We start from the raw sequence: 13,830 nt of genomic DNA on the forward strand, positions 1-13,830 counted from the left end.
TATTAGACAATGTTAAGTGACAATTAGACAGTACTTGGCTCTAATTAGCTATCTGCTAATACACACTTACCAGTGAATCGCACAAACAAAACAAATGAGTTTTTAAATAGGTTTAGGCCATCCAAAAAATGTCCCAGATAATCTATTTTTTTTTAATATGGCTTTTATTTGTGCCATCTGGGCACTAGGTACTTTGCCAGTGTCGTGTAAATGGAGAAGGCACGAAGGAGATTGATCGGTGAAAATAATAATTATGCACCTAAGAAACAAAATAGTTGAATTTCGATTGTTAGTTTAAAGACAGCACAGACAACACGATTGTAAGTTAACATGATTAAATACTAGTTCCTATTAATGAATAATGTATATATATATTACACTTTAATTTTATTACTTGCTTATTTACATAAAAATCTACAATATGGACTTAACACAGACATTTAACACTTAAAGGACGGAGGACTTTAGGGGTAAGAACGTCATAGAGAGGATAGGTTAGTTTTGGGACAGTTAAATAGTATGTGAATTTTTTATATTTTTTTTATCACCATTGCTCTGACATATGAGCAATGGCATACGAGCTATAACGGTCGGTGCTAACCTCGGGTCCACCATAACAAGGTCTATACGCCGTCCCAGTGCATACCTACATCAACTGGCCGATGTCCACCTCAAAAGAGGATTGTATAAACACAAGCAAAGAAGATGGCCTTGATCCGAGTGGTTGAACCAAGAAGAAGCCTTTAAAAAGTGGACTCTAATGTCGAAATCAAACGGCTGATAATTTTTGGAAGTCATTATTAAGAGAACTACTCCTTCCACGTCCACTTTTTTCCCATCTTTAATCTATCTCCCTGTCTCTCCTTCATACATATTAAACCTGTATTTTATTCAATTAAATAATATATACGCTAATCGCACCTTTAATAAACCTAATCAAATGAATTCAACTACGAGGTATAATTGGTTTATTTTTTAATTATTTACCAAAATAATTCAAGCAATACAAAATCGTTTGAATCACTGAAGACAATAGATATATATTCAACTCAAATGATACCAGTCATTAATTACTCAAAATTGCTGTATCATAAAACGGTTCTTTACGGATCATGAATATTAATTACTCGATAGAAACAAAAGCAGCCGGAATTGTCTAAATTTCGTAGAATTATGTCTTACCCAGATGTTCTGCTTTTGAAATGATTAAATGCGCACCTTGCTTCGGCTCGGCGTTCGCCGGTGTATTAAGTTGGAAGTATCTTTATACTGTTTATATTATTCCAACATTAGGACGTGGAGATTAAAACAATACTTGTCAAGGACTCTCGTTAAGAACCGAATTTGGTATTTATTTACGCAAGTATAACGAATTTAGTATTTATGGCAATTTTAAGTGTGTAACATATTAACGGTAATCATTTCCGGAAATATCAAGATAGTTAAGTAATGCCAATGTTTAATTTATAATTGGAATATCTACGGGTATTTTTAAGATAATTGGGGTGTATATCTTCTATATTTTGGGCCCTAACAATTTTCGTATTCAGATCATTAAACTTTTCTTATCTTATCTTGAGCTTATTAACATTAATATATTACTGCAGAAATATGTCATGTGCAACAACTTTTTGCAAGGTAGAAGTACTTTGTAGCATACATTTGTATTGGACATCGAGAAAAAATAAGCTACTACTATGACTACAACTATATAACTAGTCCAAGCTTTTCAGTAACCATACAGGATAAGTTTATTTAATAACCCAGTGATGATCTGCTCATGGGCGTTGAGGGATCGTCTTAATTGTATTTCTTATCTACGATTATATTTAATTTGTAATATATACTTTATTTATACAGGTAAACGAGTACACTAATGAACGTCAAAAAAAAATTGTAAATTGACTTCAAGAAGAACTGGCAAGAAACTTTCCGCCACTCTTTTCAATCGCCACGTTTTTAATACAAATTGTTTGAACTGGAGCAAATCAATCCAAAGGATTAGGATCATTTAAGTAATCGTCACATTTATAAAAAGCTTTATTTATTAATTTACTTTAAATGAGGGCTCTGAATTTATTCAGTAATAATTCTCTAATTTCGCTTGGGAGTTTGTATGTATGTAAAGTTAATGTCTTATTTATCTTGTATTTTAAGCATATTTCTCCGTCACTGAATCATATACAGATTTAAATTCAAAATGAATTGCAAGAGTATAATTATCAAGCTCATATTATTTCGTACCGTGTTGAAACCATTTGTGTAATTGGAAAATAAGTTGACAGATATTGCTTTTACGTTTCATATTTCGAGACTTATAACTTCAATTAAGTTTTAAATATTTTTAAATATGAATTTCTTTGTTGAGTATTTGTGTGTTCAGATTTATGTTTGTATCTGGATTTGTTGTAATAATACCCTGTTTTAAATAGTCTAATATAATTAATTATTATAAACCTTTTATTTAATAACACACAAATATAAAGTTTTAAAATTATATTAAATGGCGCTAAAACTTTTTAGACCTGGGCCTCAGATTTCTGTATCTGTTCCGTTATAAATTCCAATATGGAAGTCGGTGATCAACCAAATGTGACTGACACACAGAGTCAACTTTTTGGGTCTAAGACATGCCGAATTCCTCACAATAATTTTCTTCATCGAGTAAAAAATATTGGCTAGAAACTACATCAGTGGGCAGCTGGTTCCACATAGAGGTGGTGCGCGGTAAAAACTTCATTAAGAAACTCTCTGTTGTGGAACGACGGACATCGAGGTAATACGAGTGGCATTTCGTATTCTGCCTTGATGTCCGATGATGATTCTCAGCTGCAGTGATTAATCCGAACAAATTCACTAAACACTATTTATTTACCGATGAATATTGTTTATATTTATTTTCACTTCTTCACACATACAAATAACACAATACATAAAAATTTGAAGGGTTACAACGAGCGGCCTTATCACTAATAAGCGATCGTTTTTTCGTAGTCATTTGATATTCAAAACAAAATAATACCAAACAGTTGCCACAGAAAAATAATGCTTTTAAAAAGCAATCAGTGACAGGCAAAACCACATGACACAGCTAGTCAGTAAATTCAATAAGCTGAAAAATAAAAACCCGACAACGAATCGCATTTCTGTATTGACTCGAGGTAATAACAGGGGATTTGCACATTTGTACATACCCGCTATACATTACGGCTTTAATTGAAAGCCAATATTAATTTCGTGAAATTATTCATACATGTATACTCAGGCTCTTTTAATTATCATTATAACAAATGAACTAAAAATAGTTTCATATTACACAGCGGACGAAAAGAACTGGCTCTTAACTCTGCGTCACCCCGTTTTATTTTGTGAAACTATAATTTAATGATACAATTAGTAATTGTAAAATGCTTAGATTCAGCAGGTCAAATAATAGCACGCACTTTCATTATATGACTACAAAAGAGTATAAATTACTAAGGTAATGTGTAATATGCGGTACTTAATATGAACTACTGAGCACTTTATATTTATGTCATACAAGGGAAAAAACTAAGACATCTATTAAAAATCACGGATTTATCGGGACTGCCAAATCTCGAATTCGTACATATACAATATTCAAAATATATTAATGTTACTGAATAATTAATCCTTTCAAATATCTTAACAAATGTTTTTATTACGATAAAGCAGACTCACAATTTCAGCAAATATATTCGTGGCCCATGGGCCTATCTATTCATCACACTGAATCAAGCGTTCACAAATCGAACCACAGAACTAAACGAGCAATGTATGTCCATCAAATGCGTTTCATCGATCCGTACAGTAATTAAAAGTGGCAGGGAGTGCGGTGTCACTCCATTTGTTAATTGGCGCAGTCAGAGCTGGACAAAGATCGTGTTAGTTTGATGGATATGGGAATGGCGGTTTATCGATTGACGTAATAAGTTTTAATTTTTTCCACTCTAAATGGTTCCATTGCTGAGTTATAATTATTATTTATGACAGTTTTTTTGTGAGAATTAAAGTTTTTAATTTTGTCTTTGTTAGCATTTTAATGGGTCCTAGATTCGATCACATATATTGTGACTGAATGTTTAAAATAATTGCTTATGTTATTTAACTCATTGTTAGGTTTTATAACGAAATGTTGAAAATAATAGTTTTCATTTAAATATAACAAAATAATAAAATATAATTTATTCATGCAAGTAATTTGTAAATTTATAAAGATCACATATAAATAAAGCTTCTAAATTTACATTTACTGCCTCAAATTATGAGCGCAAAAACTCTTCATTAATCTTTTAAATCGCCAAGATTTTTGTTAGCACCTACAACCATTAGATCATGCTCCTAAGAACATATAATGAATAAGAAAATTGATACATAATATCTACTATAAAATGCTGCTTTTTGCACTTGCAACTTGCTTATCGCCTGAAATATAAAAAAAATCTTACGTACCACAAAAACAGACGAATTGTTTTAATACGTATAATGAATGTGAACGCAACATGCCTAGTTATGATTTACATAATGTTGACAGCTTACTCGTAAACATTGTAATGTCGACATCATACAAGCTGTTAAATAAATTATATGTACGATGTAATTTTGGATGAACGTGCTTTGTCAGGTTTATCATGATATTGAAGTATTTTTTTGATAATAATATACTTTATCATAAACAAAAATTTTAAGGTTCACTTTAATTTTTTTAGACAAAATCAAGCAATTGCTAATCTGTGCAGGTAATTCGGCTAAACATCCTTCAAGAAAAGAGTGTGGCAATTGTTAAAGAACAGTTTGAGTAACAATCAGCCGTAGTATCACTCAGCGTCAGATGATCCTGATACACTTTTGTCCCTCGTTCTTTCTTATAATATTTTTTTTTATATTAATTCAATCTACCATTCTACCATACTCAGACTAACACGCCTATATAGTCTCACTCTAATGCGTACCAGCCACGCTTACTCTACGTCACTGATCTCGTCAGAGAGATGTGAATACGCAGTATGCGTTCTGTTCCACTCTAACGCACCTGCGCTACGTCACCGTTCACACTAGACCGGTGTGAGACGCAGTATGCGTTCTATCACGCTCTCACCTATATTACGTCATCGTGTCTATGCAATAGGTTAAAACCTTTTCTGCAATAAGCTGAGTCAGATCTCTTATCCTATTCTCTCTCTTCTTAAAATGAGTAAACAAGAATTTTATTAGTTCTTAATGTATGTCATAAATAACATGTACATAGTCTATCTCTGTATTATAGCAATTATAGGTATAAAGACTAATCACATTATTGCCTATTAAGAAAAGAATATCATGAGTATGGAAAATGACTGTATTGCCTTAAATATTATTAAAATTAATGAAAGAGTACTTAATTAATGATTACAAAACATAATTTCGTTTTCGTAAATTGTCAACAATCGGTCAATTTTCACACCCACACGAGCTATGTGATTACGTTGTGGCATTACCCCTATCGCCGCAAATAGGTAATAGCAGACTTCATATTACGGAAATGCGTATAAACAGATTTAAACATAGCTAACGAAATTTTCCCGGAACAATACAAGACATTTTATAAATATTAAGTGTAAAGTTTCTTTAACAAATGTAAAAAGCGTACTCATTATTATAGGTTTGTTAATAGTGTAGATTAGAAATAGACGTAATGACAACGGTATGAAAGGGAATGTGTTGGTGGTTTGGCGATGTAGAACGGAGGAATGAGAAGTGGCTTACAAGTAGGCAACTGTGGATGTTGAAGTAGGGCTAGGGTTGTGGAAACCTTATCATACATGCATAGACCAAATCCAGGAGGTACTAGAGAAGGGCACGTCAAACTGTCCCATAACCGACGAGGAATCATGTGATGATTGTAGATGAAGCGAGGTGTATGATCACTGCAGCAAGTGGAATACATTACTTACTAAAATTATAGAAGTTTGAGTTATGTAAATTAGCCTTTTAATCTGTGACCGATTTTTTTCTTAATAAGTATAACTTAAAACAGTAGAGAAAGTAAAAGTTTAGTAATTTTTCATTAACAGCAAAAGCATCGCATTGTCACAATGCGATTAGCTGGTCTTGCTGCATAGATGGTTTTATTATGATGTCACCGATTCTCTTAGCATCTATATATTTTTTTCAGTTTCATATTTTTTGTAATATAATTGCGTAGGTTTTTTCATAGGTAACTGTAATCTTTATTGTATATCTTATTTTGATAAAACACAATTCTCGCAAGACACATCCACCCAATATTATTTGACACGGTGTTTTTTCAGTCTACTTGTCTGTATTATTGCAAATTGATTCTTTATATATATTTTATTATGTAGCGAACTGAAACCTATTGATAAAATAAATCTATCACGCATTAATTTTATTAATATTCCTGAACTAAAGCTATACAATATGTATTTAAATAATCGTTCACTACACGTTTTACATTATACTTAACTATGTGTTATACTAGACTTTCATGATACCCAAGGCACTGCATTAACCACTTCTCCGGTTTCCATTAATATTCGCCTAAGATACCCACCGCAAGCCGCAAGAATAGAGCCTTATAATTGGATCTATCTATCTTTATTATTACAGCAACTTTCAATACCAACTATTGAGGTAATTAATTTCTAGATCACAAAGCGTAGGAATATCCGGATTATGTAGAATAGACCGCTATGATTAATTATAGATTATGCATAAATGTACATATTGAATCGTTTGTCTTCGCACAGCTAAATTGAACAGCGCTCGTATTTATGGTGAAACTTAATTGGCGAAAACAATGTACTGCTTATCCAAAGTATAGGGTTACGTTATTTTTGACGTGACAACGTTTTGTTGTATGGAGTCTGGAGGCTGCATGCATGAAAAAACATGACGCATACGGTGTTACCTCGTTCTGAGGCGTTCCATTAAAGGCTTGAAGTGCAAGCGAGAGCGCGGAACGAGCGACAAAGAGGCACAACCAGCCTCCGCGTTCGGCAGCATTCTTTCGTTAAAAAATTGACATAATTGTATTAATAATAAATAAATGTAACTTGATCAATTCAATGGTAATTTCCATTTTCCTCCTTCTCTATATCCAGCCAAAATATCTATCAAAAATAAAATTAAAATTTTCCTTTGAAAAATGCATTTATTACGTTTTTTTACGATCATAATAATCGTACATCATGTGATAAATTAATATTTCTACTATAATATTCATGCTTTAATTCTTCTATTTCACATCTCGTATTATCAGTCAGTTGGCACTGACAACTAACTGATAATAGAGGATAATATCAATCGTTAGACTTCTCTTGTTACTATTTTTATAGTTATTTGCTTTGATATCACGAGGACTCTGTAGACCCTGAAGTAATTACTACACTGTGCGTATTCATAAGTACCGGTTAAAATCAAAGATTTTTATTTTTTATTTTCAGTCTATAGCTGCATAAAATTATATGAATACAATAAAGTTAATGGATATCTACGTGCTTAAACACTACATGTGTTATTTTCCTTGTTCTAAAAAAAGTACTGCGGACGACGCTACTCTTACATATAAACCATTTTTATTCTCTTCTCTTATAGGTCAGCTAAACCTCTGCAAGTAGACAATAGTTTCCGATACAGGGGCAATAACAATACTATAATAAACATGACCCGGCATCCATTAGTATGGTAACGAGTGTGGATGGCGGCTCTTGGAGAGCCATTGTCGAGGTTCTTTGTATTTCCTGAATAGATGTGACAACTCTGAAGTACATTTACATACGTTTGTTTGCGATTCTTTGTTCAATTGAAACGAGACCAATTAGTTGGTAATGTTAAGGAGTTGTTTCAGTAAATTTTAAATGAATCTAATTGGGTTTTTTTTCTAAAATATTTTTTTTTCTCTGTGTTAATCGCGTGATACATGAGTAATGATGAAAACACCATTGAATTGGTGTAGTTTTTTTATGATGGGGATCAATATAATTTCAGCTGGATTCAAAATTTAAAATACTAGCTGCCCCCGCGAACTTTGATTCTCCTTAATGAAATTTAACTCAACCTTCATGTTGAGTACATAACAACATATACATTTTGTCATGCTACCCCAGAGACTGTTCAGTTTTCCAGAATGAAATCTTTTAGGTTGTTCTGTGATTTTTTCTCTATATAAACCTCAGAGTTCACATCATAAGTTTATAATTAAGAAATAAAAAATAGGGGTTGTTCGTAGAAATTAGGGTGGTCATTAACATTTAGGAGGATGAAAAATAGATGTTGTCCGATTCTCAGACATACCCAACATGCACACAAAATTTCATGAGAATCGGTCAAGCCGTTTCGGAAGAGTGCAACTACAAACACCGCGACACAAGAATTTTATATATAAGATTAGGTACGTTTTGTAATGAACATGATTAGGATTTGAATGTCATTCCAGTGTCTACTGTTAGTGTTGTCGACGCTTATTTTAATTATTTAAATAGTATTTACATATTTATTCATTGTTCTATACTTGAAAGTTAGTTAAAGTTCATAAGTTTAATAAATTAATGAGAGTTTTTACAAGTTATTTGTTTTTTTACAAGTTGTTTTTAAAAGTATTTTATTTTCTACAGCGGGTGTCAGAACCGTGGACGTACAAGCCGTGGAAGGCATGGTGGCACAGTTTCCCTGTGACCTCGGCACTGCAGCCAATGATAAAGTCTACATGGTCTTCTGGTTCAGAGATGATGCTGGGATACCACTTTATAGGTAAGTCTGTAAATTTACTTGTGTGTGTTATATATAGCGTAAATAATAAATAGTGTAATATACTGTAAACAATACACACATTCATATTGTATAAGTGATGATATAAGCAAAATAGATAAATGTGGAGTTATATTTTTATATTTAAAAACTAAAACTTATTCTATATTGTATACAGACATAATGATTATATTATTAGTAATTATATTGTCTTTTTACATCTATGTGTATCTGTCTAAGTGCACATATGTCTTAGCACATTGACAGAAAGTCCACTGGTTATTTTTATATAACAGGGGTAAACTGGCAGGATGATAATCGTATGTTGAGTGATACCGCCGCCTGTGGACACTTGCATTGCCAGACGGCTCGTTAGTGCGGTGCCGTCCTTTTAAGAACTGGTACGCTTTTAAATTACCCAAAGTAGGATTGGTTCGAAAATGCTTGAGTGGGCAGCTGGTTCCACATAAGTGCTTTGCCAGGTATTGAACCTATGACCACAGGGTTGTGTTTCGCACGCTTAAGCCAGTGGGCGAATACTGCCGTGCAAAGTTGTATTTGTACTATAATGATGCATTAATGCAATCGCATTACAGCTACAATTCAGTATTGAGGGCAATTATTATACACACTATTCCCTCTCGTAAGACTCTAGGGGAGGGCTCATTGAACTAATAACACAATTGTAATATCATTTACGTATACATTATGTATACATAGAATATATGTTTAATATGAAATATTGTTTTAAATATCAAAACCAAACTTTTAAGGCGTGTCATTATGATCGGTCTAAGTTTATTAATATTACTCGTTTGTGAACTGATTATTAGATAATTAAAACCTATACGTTTACAATAAGTTTGCTTAATTAAAACTTATTAAACCCGTTTCTGTAAAGTTACAAGCAGATATTTTTTCTAAAAATAAGGTCATAAAGAAGTTTCACTTCTTACGTGTGTACACTAGTACACGCACACTTTAAAAAAAAGGAGTAATAAATTAATTTTAAAAAGTAAATATGTGCTTATGTCTAATGACTCTCTCCCTATCTCTTCCCTCAAATGCAACCCACTTACTAAAATGGGTAATACTGCAAAGGCTGCTGCCCTATTTGGGCGTCTAGCATGCCCCGTTATTATATAAATTATTACTGTAATTTTATGGCCTATTTATTTTTCATATGGGTTTTTTTTATAGATCAGCGGGCTAACGGGCAGGAGGCTCACCTGATGTTAAGTGATACTGCCGCCCATGGACACTTTCAATGCCAGAGGGCTCGCGAGTGCGTTGCCGGCCTTTTAAGAATTGGCTTGCATATTATTTATTGTAACATTTTGAACCCAATTGTTTACTTCTCAAGAGGGATCAGATTGGGTTGCTAGATGTTTGTAGAGTTTGATTTCAAAGAGATCGAGTGGTTTGTCTGTGAAACTAAATCAGGGCAAGGTTCCATTTGACCGAGGTACCATTACACATTCGCAAGCGCCTCTCTTGTATGAATTCGTCATCTTTTATTCAGCGCCGCGATATCATTTTACGTACGTGTCTCAGTTAATTTGCAAACTGGTAACTTTGGCAACGCGCGACGCTGGGGACTGTATGAATTAATTAGTTCACTATAATTTTCTTGCACCGTACTATTAATTTGTATGAAATTTGAATTGTGTTGGAAGTTTTTGACTTTCTAGTGTAGTGTCAACATTGTATTAAGCATTTAAAGAAAAACACTTATTAGCGGATTGAAGTTATGTATTATTGTAAACTTATTATTTATACATAATTTTAACCGACGTTTCGCGTGCTTATCTGCGCGATCCGTTAAAAAAGTGTTTTTCTTTAAATGTGTAAAAGTTATGTTAATAAAAGACAATACTATTTTAAGAATTTTCTTACTATTTTTACATCTAGCATTTACCCGGCGTTGTCTTGTACACACGACTTACATACTAAAACAAATATCTAATAATGTGAATCATTTTCGACTCCAATCGAACAAACAAATGAAATCATCAAACTGTGTTAAGGAACCTATGCACAAAAGATACCAGCTGTTTATTGGCTATATATGTATATATGGAGTGAAAATTAAGATTTGTATGTTTTTTGTATGCTGTATCATAAAAAATTAAAAATTATAGGGTGGACAATCATTAACACTTAGGAACAATAATAGCATAGTAATTCGCAGACCTAACCGATATGCTTACAAAATTTCACGAAAATAGGTTAGCCATTTCGGAGGAGTTCAATTACAAACACTGTGACACGATAATTTCATATATTAGATATACATATACTATATATATGTAGAATAAATCATATGTGAATATATATTATTTCTTTATTTCGATCTTATCGATTATTAAATTATACATTTATGAGACACAAGAAAACTTCTTTCATATCGACTAGTTTATAACTAATACGTATAATTCACTTATTCAAAATTTCATCAACATCTACTTAATGCCTGGAAGTCTTCCACAGTACGTTTCACAGGGCATTTTCTTTTGCGAACTATCGACTTGTGAAATAGACTCCAAGTAGGGTCTTCCACCTATTCAAAATTCAATTGTACTCCTCCCTCATAAGCCGGCAAATCACCCACTAAAGTAGGTGTCTATGGGATGCATGACTGCCCTTCTTTTGATGGGCTCCTGTAGGCTCGTTTGGGGGGCCTATTATATAAAAAAACGTACTGTTTTAAACTTTTCCAATTGATAAACATATTTTCAAAGTCGGTTATCTTCAAAGTATCGGCAGTTCAATGTAACTAAATTGAATCAGAAAAACAAACACGTCATTAATAAGTTTAATTAAATTTCAAATTCTTTTAATGACCCGTATTCATCTCTAATTAAAATCAGAACAGAGTCCTTATTTACAGTGAAATATGTATTTCATACGCATTATGAAGAGGGTGCTATTTCATTTGCGTAATACGAAACATTTTTACCTTTTTTAATTAATTCAAGAAAGTCAGTTATATGAACGACCTCATTGTCCACCTTTCATATTTCCGTAAACAACAAGTCGTTTATAATCCTTGTTAGTAAATTAAATGTCAGCCTACGCATTTATTCTTGAGTTTATTCTGTATAAGTTAATTTTTAAATAGATTTTTCTTCTTAACGCTTGATGAATACAAAGTATTTGTTACGCTTTGCAATAATATACAGATTTTCGTTTTATTTTTTAGATTAGTACTACTGTCAGCTGTCATTTGGTGGACAACATAGAGTACCATATTATAATTAATACAAATTATAATAGTACAATATTAGGTATTAATAAATAATTAAAATTAATAAAACAAAAACTTACAATAACTAAACTTTGAATATAATAACTAAAACATTCTATTACAAGGATTATTGTATCATTTTTGCATTTTTTAATGTATTGAGATATATTAACAGCTTATAACGAAATAAAATGTTTCTGTTACACAAACAAATCTTTACATATGATTAAATACTTAAACTTAAATGGATTGGTAACAATGAAATTATTTTAATCAAAAACTACATATCTATGTTTATCAAAGATAGCAATAAATTCTAGTAAACTTCAGGTGAGCCCGTTTGCCCGTTCTATTAAAAACTAAAAAAAAAATATATTTTATTTCTCTCGAATAGTTTCACAACAGCTACAATTTATTTGAACAAAATGTAATTTGCTGGGAAGGTATAAACGTTGCGAGGTAGACCAGGTTTCTCTGTTACCGCATCCCACGTAGAGTTAGTGTTAGTAGCACGCGGCAAAAGGTCCTGGGAATGGTATCGTATTAGTAGTACGGTAGTCATTTTCCGCATTTTGACACACATTCAGTCTGTTGTGCACAAGTCCTGGCTAATTAAGGTCGCATGAGAAGGGACGGGCTAAATATATCCTCAAATTACAAATAGCTATACTCACACTATGCAAATATAATAGGTGTCCCGTATATGCTGTGTACAGCTAGCTAGTGGATTGTAAAATGAGTGTTTAAAATTTATATGTATTGGTATGTTATGTATGTATGAGTAAGCTGCACTAAATATATGGGAGGGTGTGATGTGAGAACCTAACAATCCTACGAATCCCTAAGCCTGCAGACGTACACCAGCTCAAACATTGTGAATATATAAATATGTTCGGAATGTCTGCACCAAGAGACCGAGAGAGGTGGTGGGATTATCTCAAAGGTATCGGGCAGGACCACGATAATTAAGGGCTTCAAGTTGTCTTAGCCACTTTGAGAGGAAGCGAGAAGTGAATAATACAAAGCAACATTCAAATCTCATTTATTGTTCTAAGACAATATCTAAATTACTACTTACACTATGTGTGAATAGCACACATACACAATATTATAATAGTGAGCTGTTAGTGTAATAGTGTGTAGTGTGAACCTTTAGCTATTTACATTTATAAACAACCAAGTGAGCCGTCGAAGCAGTTGATCGATATTCCAATAACATATATTTAAAAATACACATCAGCTGTTAAGATTTGGAACATACGGGAGAATTTGGTCAATGTTCAAATTAAATCTGAATTGTATTTTTTTTTTATAGAACAGGGGGCAAACGGGCAGGCTCACCTGATGTTAAGTGATACCGCCGCCCATGGACACTCAATGCCAGAGGGCTCGCGTTGTCGGCCTATTAAGAATTGATACGCTCTTTTCTTGGAGGACCCTAAGTCGAATTGGTTCGGAAATACTTGAGTGGGCAGCTGGTTCCACAAAGTGGTGATACGCGGCAAAAGCTGCTTAAATTGTGTTATAAAAGCATGGTTATAGAATTGAATTATGTTTTATCCTTAAATTAGATAATTAAGGCCAACTCAGCACACCTCGAGCGATATCAAAGCAACCCCGAACGTGACATTTACAAAAGGAGCGAAGTTTAATACGCTCGGGAAGTTTCCAAATATTTCACCGTTTCACTCACTTCTGACAAATTGCGCCGCCGTTTTACGGGTTTTTACCGTAATTTTAGCCGATGTCCGAAGACTCGGTTTTCATTTTATAAGGCAGTTTTGAGTATCCTTCGTGTTTAATGTATACAATAT

At 32.9% G+C, this 13,830-nt stretch overlaps 1 protein-coding gene across 1 annotated transcript in view; it reads left to right on the forward strand.

Annotated features, from left to right (window-relative positions):
* The window catches only part of LOC110995213 (nephrin), a 333,726-nt gene that overhangs the window by 102,257 nt on the left and 217,639 nt on the right, over window positions 1-13,830 (forward strand). Inside the window, exon 3 of the mRNA XM_045630341.1 lies at window positions 8,637-8,772. Coding sequence (XP_045486297.1) covers window positions 8,637-8,772 — 136 coding nt within the window. The remainder of the gene's footprint in view (window positions 1-8,636; window positions 8,773-13,830) is intronic.

The sequence above is a fragment of the Pieris rapae genome, chromosome 12 (assembly GCF_905147795.1).
Source record: "Pieris rapae chromosome 12, ilPieRapa1.1, whole genome shotgun sequence".
Classification (NCBI taxonomy): domain Eukaryota; kingdom Metazoa; phylum Arthropoda; class Insecta; order Lepidoptera; family Pieridae; genus Pieris; species Pieris rapae.